The sequence below is a fragment of the Coccinella septempunctata genome, chromosome 3, assembly GCF_907165205.1.
Source record: "Coccinella septempunctata chromosome 3, icCocSept1.1, whole genome shotgun sequence".
NCBI lineage: Eukaryota > Metazoa > Arthropoda > Insecta > Coleoptera > Coccinellidae > Coccinella > Coccinella septempunctata.
In genome coordinates, this window is record NC_058191.1 from 31,187,667 (window position 1) to 31,210,199 (window position 22,533).

Sequence of the window (22,533 nt, forward strand, 5' to 3'; positions counted from 1 at the left end):
CGAGTACAATGGGGGACTCTTTCAAATGTTATAGCTCGTTGGAGATTTCACTTCTTCCTTAGCGTTTAAAGAAAAACAGGGTAAGTTAATGCCTCATCGTGACAGGCTACTATTTATTCCCGACTGCGTCGTTTCGCAAAGGAAGAGGAAGAACATTTGTAGGTCATGGAACCTTAGGAGATGTATATATGTTGAAATAGCTAAAGGACTTTCTTAGCGAATAAAAGCTATGTTATGACGAAGGCGAAATATGGTGAATAATATATCATTTTCTGGTGTTCCAAAACTATATGGAACATTTTTCATTTCCTTGAAGAAAAAAAAGTACTCACAATTACATGAATATAACATTCCCATCATTAGGAATCATTGGTAGTTAACTTTGAGTTAAACAGTCAGGGGTTTAGTTTAGTGTCTAGCATCCTAGCTAATAATGAATTTATCTATCCAATTAAGATCGAAGCTACAATTTCCTGGAGAATATAAAAATTCCTTCCTGTTTATTTGTACAAAAATGTGTACAACACCAGCTGAGGTGGAATCACTGAGATCGAACAGGTTCAACAAAAAACTTAAGAAATGCCTGATTGAGTGATTGACCATGCAGTCTAAAGCAAAGAGAAAATCTATATTGCCAAATTATTGTTTCTTGCTGTGACGAGGTCAAATGAGACCGAAACCATGGACAACATCTGCTTTTCTTCGGTGGAACAACTCCATTTAGTGGCCCTGACGATGGCAAATTGGTTAATTCAACTTAGATCGTACCATTTGTTGATATTCATATGGGAGGGTTGTACTCATCTGAATTAAGTCTTATCATTGTATTCATTGCCACTCTGTTAATGGGTGATCATTCTTGATTATTTTACCACTGGCATCATTTCTGCCGTGAGCTGAACGTGCTCCCAACTTCTCAATTCTTGACACGCATGTTGCTTGCAATAAGCAAGCCAACGTACTGAGTTAGAGGGAATAAGAGGGATTATGGGACAGATGCCATTGTCTTCGTCTGGGTTCCGATCTGGACGGGATTAAATCAGATCTCGTTTCATACTGGGTGGCGCTCGAGAACTACTCGATAATACCCAGTAGTGTCTGCCAGTATTCAATAAAAGTCCATCAATTCCAAACGTTTTTTCATCGGAGAAGCATCTGTGTTGCTCTGACGAGGTCAAATGAGACCGAAACTATGGTCAGCTTTCTTCGGTGGATCAACGTCCTCCATTTAGTGGCCCTGACGATGGCAATTTGGCTAGTTCAATTCAGACCGTAACATTTGTAATTCTTATATTGTATTAATTGCCTCCCTGTTTAGGTGTGAGCATTCATGATTATTGCTTTTCATGTCTTAAGCCAAAAATTCTCTAGAGAATGTAATCCTGAATTCATGCATGGTGAATTATCTGCAGTTACATACGGACTTTCGGTAGAATTCACTGTTCAGTTGCATACTCAAGCCCGTATTAATAATCAGATCTCAAGTTGCGTCTTGATACACCAGTCTAATTAATAATTGAGACTCTGTCAAGATGACGTCTCAATCTACGATCTCACTTGAGTAGGCGCTTATTAATAATTGTGACTGATGTCCTCGAAGGATATCAAGATAGGTTTTGGAAACGTCAAATTTTGAGTAAGGTCAGATCCTGACGCAAGATGTGAACTTACAGGAATTTCTGTTTTGTGCTTCCAAAAATCGGCATCATCAAAGTAAAAATCATTCATTTATTGATGTATCCCGTTACCGAGAATAAACCTGCAAAAATATTGAAAAAAATAAATCATTGCTATCAAACTCTAATTTCCTAGGGCTACTTGCGACTGTGTGCCCTCCTGTGACTGAAGAGACCCAGCCGCGATCTACAGATCCTCCCACACTCCGGGCATGGATAGTCACCAACCAGATCTGGCCGCCGCTGTATTCTTCTCGAGTCTCCAATATAACTGTGGACCAAAGACGTCCACTGTGATCTATCTAACGCTAGTTGTTCCCAGTTATGATTGGCATCAACTGATCTTAGGGTATTATGCAGTATATCCATAAACCGCTTATACTGGCCTTTTGGTTTCCGAGCTCCTTCTGGGAATTCCCCGTACAGAGCTATTTTGGGGAGTCTTGTGTCTTGCATCCTCAGAATGTGGCCGCTCCATCTGAGCCGGGCTCGCGTTACTTGAGTCTCAATTGTTGTACAACTCGCGAGCTGCAAGACTTCTTTCTGTATTTGAAACTTTGTGAAACCATCAGATGTGCATTATTTTTCTTATATGACGTTGTTGCGTTTGTTAAAGCTGTTTAATATATCTCCTGTAGGGTGTCCGGCTTTACCTTCAGTAAAGAAGCGTTGGGAGGACCACTGCTTTGTAAACAGCTGACGACGAACAAGAATGTGATGTAACATGTCGGTTACTTCGAGATCGAAAAATCTACTTCGTTATACTCCACTGTAAGCCACACTGATGAAAAAATATCGAGCAGAAATAAGAATAGTAATTTCTCTTTTCGTTTTGTTATCTCAAGACATTCATAAGTTGAGTTTCAAGACTCGCTTCTTGAGATAGTTTAAAATGGATGACTTAAAATGATTTTATTATAAGCCGTCATGTTGAGATGCTGTTACTACCTTGAGAAGGTGTCAACTGAGATAGGTCTTGAGGCACCCGTTTTGAGATCTGACTCTTAATACAGGCCCAAATAATTTCCGTGGTTTTCTTATCAACATTCTGTAGAGAATCCTCCAGAGAATTTTCGACTATTACAAAAGGGCTTTGTACATCATTTATGTTTGTGTTTATTCACTTTTTTTATTTCATGGTAAACATGGTAAACTTTGTAAACTTGAAAAGAAAATATATGGAAATCAATATCTTGTTGGAACAAAAAATGGTTTTACTAGCTGCTGACCATGAGAGAGGCCCGATAATCTCTGATACCGCTCTGGTTCCTTACTCACTGAGGCGCTTAGAAGACATCTCACCTCGTTCCCCCCTACCGTCTTATCCTTTATGTTCACGTTCATTCTTTATTCGACTTGCATCGTTCTACCGGATGCACAGAGCGGTAAAGCCGGCAGGTAGAAATTCCTTCTTGGGACGTGACGTCCTGAATGAAAAATCCATTATTTGTAAATAATTACTTTTTACAGGACGTATCGTGAAATTATCTCAGCCGGGGAAACTAATGAGCGATTTCGTCATCGAACTGTCAACCGTCCCAAGGAGAAGGTCCACTGACCACGTCTCCGCGCCGGAAATTGTGAGTGTTATTGTCGGTTCGTCTCGCCGAATTCCTTTATCAGATGAATGAATATCGGAGTTGATCCAGAGGTTCTCCAGTAGCGATGCATTTGGGAGGTTTAGTGGGCAACAAAGAAACCAATGTTTCTAGATAGATGTAGGTACCATGGACATTTCAATAATAGGATAATAAGTCAATTGGAAAAATGCCCTTCGAAATCAAAAGCTCATTCTCTTCTTTTTCAAATTTGTTATCACTAGGTACACTACTCACGGGGACACAGGTTACTTCTGCTAAAACTCATATGCTACATTAATTGATAACAAAAAATGTATTGCTGACATTCAAAAGAATATACAGGGTGTTTTCAAAGGTTAGAGTTTTTTTTGACAGAAGGTAGAACTCATCAAAATAAGTCGTTTAACCAAAAATTTTCTATATAAAATATCCAAGATGGCTGAGATACAAGCCCTAGAAATACGACAAAATTTCATTGAATTTCAAGTACGGGACTGTGGAGGGTGACTCTGGCATCGCAAAAACGAAACAAAACAAAAATATATAGCTGGACAATGAATGATTCAGTACCAAGTTCATCGGATTAGATGCATCAGGTCACTTTCGAGATAATCATAATTGTTATAACTATCGTGCAATAAGATGAAAAAAAAATTTTGAAAATCGAGGCAGTTTCTTGAAAGTGCTTATGTTAGTTATGTTGAAAAGTGCTATGATGTTTCCCCATTTGATCCCATTTTTACGACGATTGTTGAAATGTTCAAACAAGAAGATTGTGATGCCCATTGTGAAAAAATTCGTGAATAATTTAGACGAATTTTACTGATAAGATTTTGAAATATTATTCTATTTTTTACACTTGTGTTCTAAGTCTCATCTATCAGTTGGTACCGAAATGAGCTATTTCATAAAATCGTATAAGTTACTAAAAAATAATGACAACAATTCGGCCATCCTATGTTTCCATTTTCATTACTACCTACGTAAATATCGAACGAGCCAATGTAATAAACGAAAATATTTCAGTTAACAAACGGTCGAGGGTCGTATTAGAATCTATTTCTGTAATTATTTTAAATTTTTTTGGCGACTTGGGGACAAAAAATTAATGACATGACCAAACTGTGCGGAATCCATGGTGGTCATAGCACGGTCAAAGATTATAGAGTTAGGTTATGTTAGGTGTATAGGAAGTTTTAATGCATAGTTCGGACCTTGCACAAAGCCATTACTATGTTTTTCTTGTATTCCAAAACTTCCTTAGTAATAAGACATTGGTCAAGAGAAGATTGTAAAAATCGATTACATGTGTTTTTCGCCAATTGGGATAAACCCTTCCATGAAAGAGGCTTTATGAAGCAACCTTCGAGATGGCAACAAATTATAGTCACGATTCATGTCAAATGAAGTCTTGAAATTCACAAAAAATAATGAATTTCTCTTCCCCCAACTTATTTTTTTCATAATGGTATGATCTGACAGGAAAAATATTCAGTCTGTTAATGCTCTTCTTAGCACGAAGTCTTTTGTTTCCGGAAATAATGATTGGGAATACTGAATAGATTTTTCAATCGAAAAATCCAGAGAAACTCACCTTATCCGCTATGTTGGAGTCCAAGCAGTGATGTGGATAGACATGGATTTATCTTCTCGTCTCATCTCGATAGGACTACCGCTGTCGAGGAAATCACGCAGAGATTAATGAGGAAAACACATGCATATCTGCCTCGTTACAGTCTCTTAGAAAACGAAGCCGAATAACGAAGTAGAACATGTCATTCTGCATCATTATAATGTCTGCTTCCACTTGTCACGTCTAACTTTGACTTTTATGAAATAACTCCAGCTTGGGCCACCAATATTCATCAAAAATGCTTCGACATATTCATCTATTACTTCATCTATTCTGACAGAAATAATTTGTATAATTTAGAGCACATTTATTATTATTGATAGTTTCTTACTGCTTTTGAGCAAGTTGAAAATATCTTTTATAGAGTTCCTGAATTGGTTCAAGAAAAATTCTCTTGGGTTATTTATAAAGTCAGTTCCATCCTCATAATTGAATATAATAAAAAAATCGAATCAAATTCTAGAACAGTGAGTAGAGGTTTAAGTTTTCAAAGAGAAAAAAATTCAAAACTGATTTCCATTAACTTCCTTCTTCGAGTAAGAAGACGAATAAAACAAATGACAACAAATCGTGGCTAATTTGACGGCAAAATACCGAGATGACCTGCTGCCGAAGTCGGAATAATTGATTCCCTCCAATATTGAATAGTGAAAAAGGTTTCTTTGTAGATTCGTATATTTGAACAACCATTAAAACTCTGCCACAGGTAATGGGAGTGTTTTTCTTGTGATTTAGCCTTAAAGAAATCTGACAACATTGGCCATGGCGATTAATTAATTTATCAGTTATCCTCAAAATAAGCTGAATGTACAGGCGTATTCTCATCTCAAGTTTCTCAAGAATATTGCGATTCTTCTCATGCATATCGATTTTGGAGGGGAAAATCGTCTACTGAATTCTATATACAGATTCCATTTCAATGACTGCACATCTGCAGAGTCCGAATGTGGAAGCGATATCATGTTACAAAAAACGGGCACGGTGTCACGTGCCAAGGCCAACCCCTGACGCCCACGCATGGAAATTATCACCCCCCCAAAATGTCAACACAAGCTGCAACACTTCTCACTTTGACGAGGGTAAGGTTTCTCGTTATGAAGGTATGATAAAGTCCATGGATAAGGATTATTTGTTCTGTCTACTCACCTGATTTAAAAGGTGTTAATGATTTCCGAGCTGGACGTGAAAAAATAGGATGTAATTAATATTATTAAGCCGCTTATGCTGAACTTTGAGTTAATAGCGAAATGAAATAATTCTCAGATTTCATGAGCATTACCTGAGTTGTAATTGAGGTTTGTTTTCATTTTCTGAATAATTTTCCAGAAGAAGAATTTCGAACATATCACTATGCATTACCGGATTTTCAAACACCTAAACGTTTCATAGCACTAAAAAAACCCTAAATGTTAGCGAAGATATCGTCCAGAGTTAATTTCAATTTTTCAGATAGTAATGCCCAAAATAAGATAAAGCTAGCCTGTATGAACTCTACAACCACTTTGAAAAATTCCTCAAATTTTTTCCACGATGGGAATTCTTCATTATCGTGGATGTTAGATATATCAAATAATGTCTCCTAAAAAAAGATTATGATTAATCTTGGAAACTTGCTGACAATCATGTTATTCACAGGCTTCAATGTACAATAATATAAACAGAGTAATAATTTGCATTTGCTACATACAAAAGTGTGCTACATACAAAAGTGTTATTTCAGTAGTATATCAGATAAGTGCTGTTAGTCTTGAAGAAACTTATGATCATAATTATAATCGAATAAATACTTATACTATTTCTTAAAAGCCCATTCATATAACTGTCTACACCTGACGTTCAATACTTAGATATGTAATACTTCTCCGTGAATGAAAGTGCTACTGGCAGTACTGGCTTCTGCAGCTGATTTTGTTAGATATTGTGCCACTGCTTCTAGGGATGTTATAGGGATTAGTCATCTCAACAACCAAGGAACGTGTGGGCATCTGCACCATAAAACGGCGGCTTCAAGTTACAGCTCGACAAATATTGAAAGAGGCGCACTTCTTTGAAATCTAGTATGGGTACCTATTGTCATGCTCGAAACATATTGATATATTCTTGCTGAAGGTTCATCGAGTATGAATCATATCCTGTCTTATTTGGATTATAAATCGTTCAAGAAGCATTTAGGCATTTAGGTTAAACTGAAATAACTTTCGCAGAGATATCAGTCCTATGTTTGAAAATCTCATTGATAGTACTGTTCCTGTTCGATGTAATAGTAAATTTTCCTTGAACTTCGAGAAGTTCAAACAAGAATGAACGGAAAATTTGCAGACAAATGAAAGGTTTCATGATTGAAGACAAGCTTTGATATAAGATTTTGTATTTAATTATCAATGAACTACTTCAATGTGCACCTTGGAATATTACGACTAATTTTCTCTTGGATAGGTCTCAAGAGCAGATCACAGAAGAAGAATTAGGATAATAAAATATAATTAATAAAAAAGAAAGATTTGACCTGGAACGAACAGCTTTTATTAAAAATTTGTTCCAAGAACAGAAATGGTTTCTGGACTATGTGAAGAAATCACATGAGGATTTTCATTACTTCAAATAGGTATGAGTATGGTTGGAAATAAATTTTAATGATTTATATCTTTCCAGACCAGCTTTAACACGAAAATTTAGTCTACTTTTGGTTTTTGTCGTCTTACTAAATTTGTAATCCCCTGCCTTTATACAGGGCGAGTCTTTGACTCGTACAAATATTTCAACAGTAAATTCTTGCTGTCAAAAAAGATACTTTCACATTTTTTCCGAATCTGCTCGGTTTAAAAGATAAAGGCTGTTGAAAAACCATAAAAAAATGTTATTTTTAGTTTTCTAATTCACAAACGGTTTTATGGAATTGAATGAATTTCGAGATATACCTAGATTTTCATTTATATGATGAATATTTTTCGAACACAAGATATCACTCAAGTCTTCCAGTTTTCTCTTTACGACCATTACATACCATAAAAATACCAATACCCAACTCTTGAAACTAAGTTGCAGGATATGCAATGAATATTTGAACGTTTTGTGAAATAAAAGTACTTCTCACATTTTCTCGTATAATGCGCTGTTTTCGAGTAATTTGATGTTCAGAAAATAAAAAGTATATGAGATTTAAAATATTGGGTACTTTGGCTGAATACGACTCTGTTTAAAAGATCCATTAATATGTAGTATCACAGATTTAACTAGTTATTCTGAAGGTAATTTCGTTTTTCCAGGGGTGGCACAGCTCACTATGAAAACTTAAAATGGCTATATATTTTTATCAGGGTCGAATCAGAAAAAATAGTGAGGAAAGAAGTGAAGACCTAAAGAATCTACTGTTAAAATATTTGTACAACCTGTATAATAGTGAGAATATATAATTTATTCTCGAAATGAAACTTCGATGTCTCTACTCATCAAACACATCGTTTCATAAAAGCTTCACCTCGAAGACATGTTTTTTCTGTTATAAAATGAAATCCAAAGTTTTAAAATATCATTTCGTCGAACTTGTTGCTCTGACGAGATCAAATAATACCGAAACCATGGTCAGCATCTACTCTTCCTAGACGAGGTGGTATTTCTGACAATACTTTTAGCAATGTTAGAAAAAATTTTCGGTATGAAATTATGTTGTGTAATAATATCCTACATGTGGATAAATCATTACCATAATGCTACCGTGATGGTTAGATTGCACGAAAACACCAACCCCAAAAGAATCGGTAGAGGAGTACGACAGGGGGATACTATGTCACCCAAATTGTTTATCGCTGTTTTGGAAAGCGCCTTCAAGATGCTTGAATGGAGCGGAAAGGGTTTAAATATAGATGGCTTGAACTTCACGGATGATATAGCTCTGTTCGCGACAACCTACAAGATATCAGGAAAATGTTTGAAGATCTTCGGGAATGCTCAGGTCAGGCTGAAAATTAACATATCGAAGACAAAATGCATGCCGAATCTGGTCCCTAGTGCAAATATTGCCATTGGTAACCATGATGTGGATTTGGTGGATAGATACATATATCTGGGTCATGAAATACGAATCTTAAGAGACAACCAAACATGCAAGTTGAAAAAAAGAATTACGCTTTCTTGGGTTGCGTATGGCAGTCTTGGGAATGTGTTTAAGAGTAATCTCCCAGTTTGTCTGAACCTTAACTCTAACTGTCACATCTGCTAAGAGGCTCAGAATTGCACAACGCAAGATGGAAAGATCGATGCTCGATGTGTCACTTCGTGACCACGTTAGAGATGGGGACTTACGGGTGAAAACAGGAGTCGCGGATATTATCTATCAGATAGCTATAGGCTCAAGTGAAACTGGGCTGGGCATGTGGCACGGATGGCAGATGGACGATGGACAGGAAGGCTGCTCGAGTGGAGACCAAGAGCCGACAGAAGAAACAGGGGAAGACCTCCCACGCGATGGACTGACGATATCAAGAGGATGACCACAAACTGGATGCAGAGTGCTCAGAATAGAGGAAAGTGGGCAGAAATGAGGGAGGCCTATATGCAGCAGTGGTTGATGATCATGATGATGATGGATAAAATTTTGTGTGAATCGGTTGAGTAGTTCCAAAGTTATCACACAATGACTGACGTATGGAAGTACCATTTGGAGGCACATATCCTCGCAGGGGGACATCGTAAAAAATAAAATTTAAGCATTCTTGAGTCGTCTTTATATATTTCAATCACACCTGAGAATGAGTCACGTGAAAATTTTCTGAAATATAGTTTGCATCCCTCGCCCCTCAAGTCGAGCTGCTTCGTGGCACTTTTCGCAGATTCATCCATAGTATAGTTCGTCATCAAACGTAACCCAACAGCCATTTCGCAAAACATGAAAGGAAAAAATGGCCATTTCACGTGGGATATTCATCGGAAAAACACTGATAAATTAATTCTGAATTGCGGCTGACCAGCTCGATAATTTTCAGTTATGGCCTGCAATGAACGATAATCTGTACGGTAGAGTAGGGTAGGTAGAAGTCCTTTCAGAAATGAATATAATAATCCAAGTTTATACAAACGGGTTATTTAGTTTCGCAGCACGCGAACTGCGAACAAGTAAAGATCAGTTGTAAGCAGCGGCGTGGCGTGTGGCGTGAGACTTTCTGCATTAGAATATGTTAAAAATACCGCCCGCCCTTTTTCAGAAGAACCCGGCACGTATTCGGTCTCGGATATACCGACATAATTTTATATTTAGCTTTGGTGCTTGTGCTGAATTCAAGCGAGCTCGCTGATAATGGGGATCGATTTCCAGCATTCGAGAAATGTTTCTTGTTTGTTGAGTTTCATGCACGTCGGAAAATCAACATGGTGAATTACCGGCCGTTTACCGCCACGGAAAATGGAACAAGAGCGCACAGATTGAATCAAATGATTCAGGACTATCTATGGATCTATCAGTGTTACACAAAGGATTCGCTTCTCGATGCGATTTCAAGTAATGGACACAATATCTTCTGTGGTCGGTGATAACTGGACTAGGGCCGGCCTTCTCAAATATCTATTGGAGTAGTGTCACATGCTACAAAATTGACCAATGCACATTACGGCTTTAGTTGGACAATTGTCTTCTGATATCACATGCGATAAAGACCCGTTAGATTTTAGAATCGGGCCCCATGTGTGAAAAAAATTCCCAGGTCTTTTCCATTTTCGAAAAATTTTTTGCGATTCTATATGCCATCAAAATTTCATTCCGTAGGGTTCTCAAGACATTTAACAAACTGGGCAGACTAGCGCCCCTAGCGGGATTTAGTCCAGTGTCGTGGAGATATAGTGGATTTTGAAGTTAGATAGATGGTAGAAAAAAAAAAAAATTTATGATGCAGGTAAACACTTTCAGCGATGGGGAAAACGTCTGCAAGTTTTCAAAGACGAAAAAAAAAATCGTCAGGTGACTGGAGATACTATACAGGATGAGTCTTGCACTCGTACAAATATTTCAACAGTAGATTCTTGGGGTCGAAAGAAACATTGTTTTCCTATACCAATTTTTTCCAATTCGTTCTTGATAAAAAGACATAGCCATTTCAATTTTTCATAATGGGCTATGTCACCCCTGAAAAAACAATATTACTTTCAGAATAACTAGCTAAATCTGTGACACTACACATCTGTTGATCTTTCAAACAGTCTTATTCGGCCAAAGCACCCAATTTTTCAAATTCCACTGATTTTAATTTTTAAACATCAAATTACTCGAAAACGGCGCATTATACGAGAGAATATGAGGAATAACATAACGTTCAAATATTCAGTAGATTGGGTTCTTTTAATTTTTGGTATTTTTATGGTACGCAATGGTCTAAATGAGAAAACTGGAAGAAGTGGGTGATATCTAATGTCCGAAAAAGATACGAGGATATATTGAAAAATTCTATGCCTACTATAGAACCAAACAAAATTTCAATGTCAAAATATTTCATGATATACTTAACATATTCTTCTTTCAGTTGGATACATTCAACATTTCAAAAAAATGTTTCTTCTTGCAAACCAGACCTACCCCGCTTTTATTACCTCCTCGTTGGAAGATAATTTACGACCTTTTAAACTTTTTTTTTCAGTTGAGGAAAGAGATGATAGTTGAATGGAGCCAAATCTGGTGAATAAGGGGGGTGTTTCAGTAATTCAAACCCTAAATTACGAATTTTTTGCATGGCAAAATGAGATTTGTGTGCAGAGGCGTTGTCCTGCAAAAACAAAACACTTTTGGATAGCTTTCCGCGACTTTTCTGTTTAATTTTTTCGCGTATAGTGGTCAGTAATGTCCATGGCAATCCTAAAAAACTGAAGCAAGAACTTTTCCAGCAGATTTTTGGATATGAAATTTTATAGGTCTTGGAAAACCAGAGTGTCGCCATTGCATCGATTGTTTCTTTGTTTATGGATCGTAGAAATGTACCCAAGTCTCACCCATAGTAACAATTCGGTTCAAGAAGTCTACATCTACATATCGAACGCTATACTTCTACCTTTGCACGCTTTTGGTCAACATTCAAACATTTGGGGATCCATTTTGCAGCAATTTTCTCATGTCCAAATTGCCGTGAACTATATGATGAACCCGTTCGTATGAAATATTCAGTGCTTCAGGTATCCGTTTTAGCCCAATTCGACGGTTTGATAAAGGGCCTGTTCCGATATTGCTGGTTTTACTGATGGCCAGCAATCGAATAACAATAGAACTCGAACGACTGGGCCAATAGGCATCGTCCTGAAATACTGACAGTACTGTTCAGGAATATCGGAACAGACGGAAAATCATGTCATGAACTGCATCGATATTTTCGGGGATTGACACAGAAACTGGCCTTCCCGATCCATCATCATCTTCAATGGAAAATTTACCTCTTTTGAAGCTTGCAGTCTAATTTTTACGGTCGCATACGATGGACATTGATCACCAAGGGTATTTAGCATATCTTCGTAAATCTGCTTAACTCCTGACCCTTTTAAAAACAGGTACTTGATCATGGCTCGATACTTCAATTTTTCGATATTCACAATTTCGGTGGACATCTTTCCTTTAATTTATTGCGTAACTCTGGTTTACTTTTTTGACCTCAAACTTCACACTGACCCTTCTAATGAGTTATTGTTCGTTGCCATGGTAACGCAATATTTTTTTATGCATGGAACTGGTCTAGGCTAACTAGATATAAATACATACTAGTGAATAGAATGAATGAAAAATTATATTCCGAAATTCATTTCGTTTGTGAGATAGAACTCAAAATAATATTTTTTTCAGGTTTTTCAACAGCCTGTATATTTTAAACAGTGCGGATCCGGAAAAAATGGTAAAGGAAAAAAGTGTTTCTGTGGACCTCAAGAATCTACTGTTAAAATATTTGTATAAGGCAAAAACTCACCCTGTACATGCCCTACGTGCCTGATAATAAATTAATGTTGATCTGACAGTTTGCGTAGTGAGGCTGGCCTTAGCAAGGCTTGAAAATGGTGAAAAAAAATTTGTGGGGTGCTCTATGGCAATTATGCTAACGAATTACTCATTTTGCTTATTATTCGAATTACAAATATGGCCAAATCCTCCGTTGAAGTTTGTTTGCGTTGAAAATAAAATAAAGGGACTGCTTTTTCTTCCACGACAATTTAGTATCCAATTTTTCCACAAGTAATTCAAAATATAAAAATAAAGTTTTTGGTGAGATTTGTGACGTTATTTTAAAATGAGAATATAAAGAAAAAATCGATTTTCGAGTGAATCTTATCAAGAAGTCAGAAACTTGAGGAAAATAACGAGAAATAAAGATTTAAAGAAATATAAATGGAGTTATGGATTTTTTATCACCCATCACTGAATTTCTGAGATATGTCGCTGAACTGGGGTGAATTTGCCATCCCGTCATTTGATAAGGATGAAAGATATGCTGAAAAACCTAAAAAGTGTCAGAAAATGCCAATCACGCTGATTTTCTGTTTTTTTTTTAATTCTACAACATTTTCGAGAGTTTCATAAGCGATTTTTATTGTGAATTTCAAATCGTGAATACCTACGAACGGATAATATGATGGTGAAATGGATTGCCCAGTATGGTAATAAATTCTCGGATGCATTGCATTTCGGGCTTCGGCAGCCTCGAACGAAATAAACTATATGAATTACCGAATAATTTTCTCCTGTACAAATTGGGTCAACGGTACATACTCCCTATCATCCCGGTAATGTGGGACTCAGTATCGATTCGCTACTGAATTTCCACTAATTTCGGCGGAAACGAACACCTCTCGGTATATGATATTTATTACTTTGACTGTGACACATTTTAATCACGTCCAATATGGCTCATTGCGTAAATGAATAAATATTTGATCAATCGTCACGATAAAATTGTGAGCATCATTAACAAATATCATCGTCACATTGAAAATTACAATTTATATTTTCGTGTAACAGAACGAAGTAATTAGGGGGTTGCGAATGATTCGGTATTGGTAGGACCTCAGACTTTGGTGACCTATGATACTTCACATGGCCGTAGACAGGTATGGGGCCAGGTGGTCATCCCCTGAAAACGCATCATTTTCAGCAAGCATTAGACCACAGTGAGTCTGCCAGGGCTTTCCACTCAGAAAAAAAAATCATGTGTACGCCAATGGTCCTTTACCAATATTATATTGGAAACTAGGAGAAAGCACCCAATAGTACCTTTGTTAGGTACTTATCAGGAATAAAATTTTTGACGATTCAAGATCAGTTTGATGACAACTACTGCGCTGTGCTGCTGCTGCTGCGTGGAAGAGGGCCTATGACTGGTTCACATCGAATGGGTTGGTCGTGAATGAAAGAAAGACCACTGAATTAATTATTTCTCTTAAAAAATGTGATGACAGGAATCTGATAGGTTCTGCGAAGTTTTTGGGAGTGACTCTGGATTCTTGCCTCCGCTGGGACGTCCATGCTGATCATCTGGATGGAAAGTTATCGCGTAATGTTTTCCTGCTCAAGGTTATCATTCGATGTACTCAGAGTTGCCTATTTTGCGGTGATTGAATCTGTGCTGCGTTATGGAGTTCTGGTCTGGGGCAACTGAAGCAACAGAAGAGCTGTTAGACTTGTCGGTGGGTTGAAGTATAGGGATGATTGCAGGCCAGCGTTCATCAGGCTTGGGATATTGACATTTCCTAGTCTTTATATTTTGGAATTGTTGATGCATGCACATAAAAACAAGGGTAGTTACGTGCAGAATGGAAGTTGTTATGAGTATGAAACCAGGAGTAGAAATCTTTACAAAGCAGATTTCCTCAGACTTACTTTGTCACAAAGAGGCTCATTATATATGTCCATTGAATTATATAACAAAATTCCTACTGAAATCAGAGAATTTTCTCTGAAAGGTTTTAAGACTGTTATAAAGATGTTTTTGATTGAGTATGCATTTTACGCAATGGAGGATTTTTTAAACGAAAACTTGTGTTTGGATCCCGCAGGAAACTTGTGTATCGATTTCAATGTTTAAATTTGTATTTTGATTATTTATTCATGTAATTGTGAGTATGTATGTCCATTCTGTATTTTGACGAATGCAAACAATTTTCAATTGTAAAGCAAGAATATAGATTATGATTATGATTATATAAGTGGACAAATTTTTCCTAGATCATCCCCCAAGTGCGATTTTATTATTTTATGTTCGGAAGGCTAAGTCAGTACGAGAAAAGATGACTGAACATTAATGAGAATTAATTCAGAGGCATACCACCCGCCGATATGAATATCGACAGGTGTAACGATCTGAAGGAGCCAGCCAATTTGCCATCGTCAGGGCCACCAAATGGAGTATGCTCCATCGTAGAAAAGCAGATGCTGACCATGATGTCGGTCTCGTTTGACCTCGTCAGAGCAACATAGCTTCGTCTCCGATGGAGTAACGTTCGGAATTGATGGACCCTTATTCAATACTGGCACGTGCTTCGGAGTACTATCCAGTAACTCGCCAGAAGAAGCTATGTTGCTCTGACGAGGTCAAACGAGACCGACACCATGGTCAGCATCTGCTTTTCTTCGATGGAGCGTACTTCATTTGGTGGCCCTGACGATGGCAAATTGGCTGGCACGTGCTACTGAGTACTATCCAGTAACTCGCAAGTATTGAATAAGGATCCGTCAATTCCAAACGTTATTCCATGGGAGAGGAAGCTATGTTGCTCTGACGAGGTCAAACGAGACCAAAACCATGGTCAGCATCTGCTTTTCTTCGATGGAGCGTACTCCATTTGTGGCCCTGACGATAGCAAATTGTCTGGCTCATTCAGATCGAAACACCTGTCGATATTCATATCGGCGATGGTATGCATCTGAATTAATTCTCATTATTATTGATTGCCTTCCTTTTAGGGCGTTATCACTTTAATTCAATTCAGATGCATATCACCCTCCAGCAAGAGTTCAATCTGAATTGAACTAGCAAATTTGCCATCGTCGGGACAACTAAATGGAGAAACTTCCACCGAAGACGAGCAGATGTTGACCATAGTTTCAGTTTCATTGGACCTCGTCAGAGCAACACAGTTCCTTCTCCGATGAAAAAACGCTTGGAATTGTGATAACTAATTTTTATTTCATTCAGGACTATCTGAATAATTGTATGGGTAATTTGCAAAGATTGGGGTTTCGGAAACGAAGTTTAGGAGGAAAATTATGACCCGGTATTGAAAATGCTTTTGAAATTGATCAATGTCGAAGTGCTATTATATAGCTAACAAATTCTGCCCTATTTCACAATGGGTGAAACTGTGAGGACATAAAACTAAACACATTCACTGAATAATTTGGGTTCGGATGTTTTCATATAACTTCTGCTAGAAGAAAAGACCAGTGCAGGCTCCTCCCTCCCCAAAATCTTAAATATTTCCACCATTATTATATCGAAGAGTTTTTCAAAGGGGGATACAAGTATCACTTGAGCAAAGCCAGTTAACCGCTAACCCGACAAAATTTTCGCACGACTAGCTTTCTTCTTAAAACAGACAAGAAACTCAATAAGGCTCAACGGATTGAAAGAAAAAATACATGAGTATAGGAAATGTCAGCATCCCGCCAAGAAAACGAGAACCATTTGCAGCGGATTTCACAAAATTTTCATTGTCCGGTCAACAATTTGACAGTCACTCGATTTCCAAAACGAAATATCTGAAACCTTTTCATTTCTGCATATATCGAAGAAGTACCAATTGATAATCATTAAATTGCGTAAGTAGATCTATATTTGGTGGGAGAAAGATATTCTGAATGCTCATGACTGAATTATCGATTGAAAACTAACGGACATTCATCCGTCAATCGAACGTTGATTTCCTGATCAAGGTTTATGGAACCGAGTCTAGGAATAGATATTAATTCTATCGATAGTTACTACTACTGAATTAAGATTGAAATTAAATGAAATTACTTCAGGATTATAGTTCCTTCTGCCTAAAAAACAAGGTCAAAAAAATTTATAAACGAAAATAAAAAATCCCACACCTGCTACATATATTTATCATATATTGTTTGCGTTTCTTTTTTGGAGGAGATTCAAAAAGAGAAATCCTTTCATATTCCATGTAGCTATATCCGAAGGTAATTGTCTCATCTTTGTTTGGAAAATAAGCCGTCCTACACATTCGTCTGAGGTAGTTGCGCACCTGGGGAAGAAAGGGTTCAATTGCACTGGGAGGAATATCAACTCTGCGTCAAAAATCTTCTGCTGATCTTGGTGGACGATCACCGTCGTCGTTAGAAATGCATTCAGTACTCAAATTAATAATAGCCAAATCTTGCTTTTGACTGAGAGGGTCTTTCGAACAGGCCCAGTCTTCCAAGTGATAATTCTTCTATTCTTCAGTTGTTCGAGAAACGCTACAGGACCCTTATATTGGGGAATCATCTCCCATAGATATACCAGTGGTTATTCAGTAGAAAATTGAAAAAACGGGGAAGAAATTCAATAAAATTCTTCCACTGATCTGTCACAATAAAAAACCCAAATATTCAACCCAGTTTTTCATATTTTCTGGTGACACAAGAGATCTCAGAGGGCGACACTACAAAGTATTAAAAGACAACATCCCGTCACCTCAGTCGGTAATTCCTAATCTTCTTACTGTGGCACTATTTGCACATACTTAGCCCGGGTTCACATGCGAACTCCGTCTCCCGAACAAACAAGAAAAGGCGTTTACCTGTCTAATAGCATTTCTTTCGGATGTGGGGCCTTATACAAACAAATTAGTGTAAAAGTGTCCTGAGCTAGAAACTTCTTTCAGCCTCCGAAGGTTACTATTTATCGCCGTAGTATTGTGTAGATTCACGGAATAAGCAGCTGAATAGGGAACCTGATGGTGCTCAACCATTCACACTTTTTTGAATGAAGCAAACTGGCTCTTTCATCGGAGCAGGTAAGGACTGTCTGATGGATTAATTTCAGGACCGGATGAGGGACATATGGCTTCGCCGAAGCCCTGGGTGGCCGCGGTCATTACTGACGGCGTCTGCTTGGCCGAAATCTGCTCCCTCATGCGCGCGGTAATTATCCGACGTAATTTCACAGATGTTTATGGGGTTGGCCCCGCATTCTTACCGACATAATGCTACCTGAAAACCAACTGGTGGAAACGGATGATTTTATCACCTGATGACCTGATGAGTCCGATTAGTCAATCCACATGTTGGAGCTTAGTTTTCAACAGAATTCCTTCATATTTGAGATTTAATTTCGAAAAAAACTGTTTTAACTAGTTAATAATGTACATAGGTAGGTGTATTCTCATTGTGACTGAAACAAGTTGTGCCCTGCATGTATAGTGTTGAGCCGTTCGAATTTTCGCGAAATTCCCTCTTATCTCCCGGAAAATCGAAAATGAAGAAAAAAGTTAGCCCAGCACTTTTGTTATTTCTTCTCGAAAATTAGTGGAAAAATTTGTGCCACATTTGTGCTGACTTGTGCCGTAAATATTTTCTCGAAAATAAGAAAGAAGTCAGCTCAACACTTTCGCTTTATCTCAATGAAAACATATGTGAGCAATTGTGCTACACGCGATCTAACTTGTGCCATTGAAATTATCACGAAAATCATTCTATTTTTTCGAAATATTGAGTTTTTGGAAGAAAGTCAGCCCAGCACTTTTGTGTTTTGCAGTTTAATTTTTTTATATAGTTGTTCTACATTTGTGCTGATTTGTGCCGTTGAGATTTTCAGAAAAAACTTTTCCTTCAAATGGTGGATATCAGAAAAATCAGTAGATTCTCTGGAAATCAGTATATATCTATGGCGACAGGCCTAATATAATAATAATAATAATTGATAATAGTTGTAAATTGTGCATGGGAGGTTGCCAACCTCAACGGTATGAATATTAGGCCTGTTGCCATTTATACTGATTTTCAGACAATCTACTGATTTTTCTAATATCCACCATTTGAAGGAAAAGTTGAAAGTTTTTTCTGAAAATCTCAACGGCACAAATCAGCACAAATGTAGCACAAGTATATAAAAAAATTGAACTGCAAAAACAAAAACACAAGTGCTGGACATTTCAATCTCAATCTTGTACTGTAACGAAAAAATTAACGAATTACATTTTCAGGTAAAATCGAAGTTTTCGAATGCCAAACAGCATTTATGAATTTGAAACAAATGAGACAAAATGCATTTTGGTTTGCGATACAAGATAACTTGATCCATTGGGTTGTGAAGATACAAAAAAATTATTAAGATACGAAAGTGTTCTTTACTTATCGAAAAATAGCACAAAATATGTTTTGTCGTACAGATCCCCATCATTACAACAGCCCCACAATATGTCACCTTCGTCGATATAATAATCTTATTCAATGTTGACTTACAGCAAGTTTCATAAAACTCTGATTGTCCGAGTAACGATTTGACAGTCACTCGATTTCTAAAACGAAATCGAGAATAATTGAATGGACGTATGAACATCATAATCTGATGACAGAAAGATATTCTGAATGATCATGACTGAATTATCGATTGAAAACAAATTGACGTATATTCGTCAATCAAGCGTTGATTCTCCGATCAAGCTTTATGAAACCCGGGGTTAGTCAATTTGAACATAATTTCGGTCATGATTGTGTGAGAAAATTGAATGAAATATTCGAAAAAATGGAGAGAATGCGAGAAAGTCTGAATCTCATCTAGTTTACTGTGTCACCATTTTGCAGTTTGTATAGAGTTTATTTATAATCCTCACAAATTAATATGTTTCCTAATTTCCAACATTGTTTAATGGTTTTCGAGATCTAAATATTTCATTGAAATATACAAATTCAAAAATTCTGTAGTAAAAACCTTATTGATAAATATGAATTGAAGGTTTTTTAATAATAACAAACATGAATTGAACAGCATTTCGTCCATTCCCTATTTCGTTGTATAGATTCACGTAAAAGCGCATTATTCATTGATTTCCGCACATCTCCGCTCATTTGCGAACAAGGAAGTTTATATGAACATGAATAATACATTCTTCCGAACCCAACAAGCATTGACGAAATATATTCAAGTCACAGCTTGTCGACGTCAGTGTGAGTCACCAGCTGTGCTTGTCCTCATCTACATACCATTTAGAGTCCGTCCCTGCATTGTTACGTCTCGGCAATCACGCGTTTCTGTAAAGAAACGTATCTGATTTATTGTCCCGAATGCCAGTCAAGTTTTCACACCTTCCGGTCCCGGCTGTAGGTAAAGGTAGATTGTATGTTTCTATCCCAGATAGGCAGACAACCTCTCAGTTAACCAGCTCAGAATGGAGTGGCGGAATGAGCATGCAGATACAGTCATACCAAATTCTAGATTTTCCTTTTTGGAGATTGAAAAAAAAACCTGATATTTTCTGAAAAGGGTTTGATCTCTTGTTCCTTATAACAAGCATGTAATTTTCGACTTTTGAGTCAAAAATGGCCTAAGAGCTAAGAGGATCTGATTGATGATTCAAATCATTGATTGAAACCGAAAAAAAGACCAATAAACTTGAAATTTTCAAAACAAGTTCAGAAATTCGTGAAGATCGTATCACTAGAAAAACTTTGCAAGCCCTAAAGATTTTGTCTGACTTCGTTGACTTCCTTATTTTTATTTGAGTAATCAGCATACTTAGTTTTCAAAAGTTTGACTTTAACACTTCTATATACAACGTGGGTAAAAATTGACAAACAAAATTCGGAATTAACCATTTTGTAGAAAAATAATTGAACAGGGAAATTTTTATTTTAAATTTGGCAATTTTTTATGTATTATTGAGGAGTTGGTCATACAACCTCTCTGAAGCGTGGAGGGTAGTTGAGGATTTTGAAGGGCAACACTATATTTTTGTGCTAGAAATAGAGATATACATTTTGTTTCTAAATATGATTTGGTAATCAATAGGGTTTTTATCGCTGCTTTTTTAATTACACGAGTAAAATGGTTAAACTTATTCTACTTTTTTTTGTGAAGGTATATATACCTACATTTTAGGAGTTACCTCGAGAGTTACTGATGCTTTTGAAGTGTTATGGAAAACATTCCGTTTTCAAACATAAGCAATTGATAAATTGAATGTGTAAAGCCTTGCATTTCAACGGATTTTTCGAATGAATGAGGCTACGAAGTTCAAAACAATAAAATAGTCATGGCAAAAAAATGATACTGTTTCGCTCCCAGAAATTTTCACACTACAAAAACTGGATTTTTCTCACCTAATTTGATGATTGTGTTTCACTCAAACTAGATACTCATAAACATATCCTGGTAAAGAATATGCATGTAGATGCCATCAACTGTGTATCCAGAGAATTATTTTGGATATACAGAGTGTTTCTTCTCTCTCCAATGTACAGCTCTTTAAAATTAGGTGAAAACAATTGTTTTTATTTAATATATCCACTTTGGAAAATTTAGAAGAATAAAATTTGGCAGATGCTAATAAAATGGCAGTTTATGAATGTTTTTATTACCCTTAAATGTAATCACAAGGGACTGAAAAAAACAACCCCTATAATATTTTGCATAAGATCGTTTTAATGCGCCTATATTCTCTATTTAAAATATGGATTTCAGAAGACAGACTCAATCTGCAACATTTTTACGTCCTGACTTTTGATCATGAAGTTGTTAGTTTGATCACAAAAAATAAAATACTGCTTAGACACTTTTCCCATAAATTCACAGAGAGGTTATTATTTATTTAAAAAAAAATCAAGTAGACTGCTGTCAAATGAAGTCATATGACAAATAGTTTTATTGTCCTGATTTTCTCTGTGTTATTCTTCAATCTCTGAAGAACTAATACTAATTAAGTAAATAAATTTTAAAGGGCTGTAACTTGGAGGGAAAAGAGTGTTGAACAAAAAGTAAGACCCTCCTATATTTTTGCTAAAGAATCATCCATTGAAATCTTTCGCATCATTTCAGAAACACCCTGTATGTCTTATAGTTAGATATCAATATATGTATATCATCACGTATGAATTGATAAATTTTCCCCAGGATTTAAAGAAACCCTTTATATTTATGAACTCGAAATTCATCCTGTAGGAAGTTTTCAATTTTGAACCTTTATGGAAAAATAAAATGTGGTAAGTTTACTCATAGTGGTTCAGTAAATATATAATTACCATAAATATATGGTAATTCATCATTATTAAATACAATACACAATGAAATCGATCTAAAAGCTGTGTAGCAACCAGCGGTTGCATAAATTTATCGAAATTTCATTTTCACCACTATAAACTTATAGTTTATATAGTTTATATTTCTTCAATGATGAAATGGAAAGGGCCACATCAATTGTGATTGTTGAACACGAAAGGATTATTCTTTATTCTGGGCGTTTATTCCATTCTCGCTGTTTTTTTATTTCAGACTGGATGTATCACCGAATGATTCGAGTTCAAAGTTTGCGTCTTGTATATAATTCCAACACAATACTGTAGGATTTAATTCATGCTATGCACCAACACGAAATTCCAGCCATGGGAGTCAGCATACATTTCCTACCCACACCTCTCTACCCACGTTACACTTTTGAATTTCATTAACATTCTGTCTGAAAAGACGAGTTTTTCAAAAGAGAT

General features: G+C 36.6%; 1 protein-coding gene across 1 annotated transcript; it reads left to right on the top strand.

Moving 5' to 3' along the window:
- Positions 1-8,607: 8,607 nt before the first annotated feature.
- On the top strand, positions 8,608-9,108 carry LOC123310400. Its single transcript, XM_044893869.1, has one exon. The coding sequence runs from the start codon at positions 8,608-8,610 to the stop codon at positions 9,106-9,108; it is 501 nt and encodes a 166-aa protein (XP_044749804.1).
- Positions 9,109-22,533: the final 13,425 nt, after the last annotated feature.

Coding starts and splice junctions, on each gene's coding strand:
- LOC123310400 (XM_044893869.1), top strand. CDS start 8,608: ATGGTTAGATTGCACGAAAACACCAACCCCAAAAGAATCGGTAGAGGA.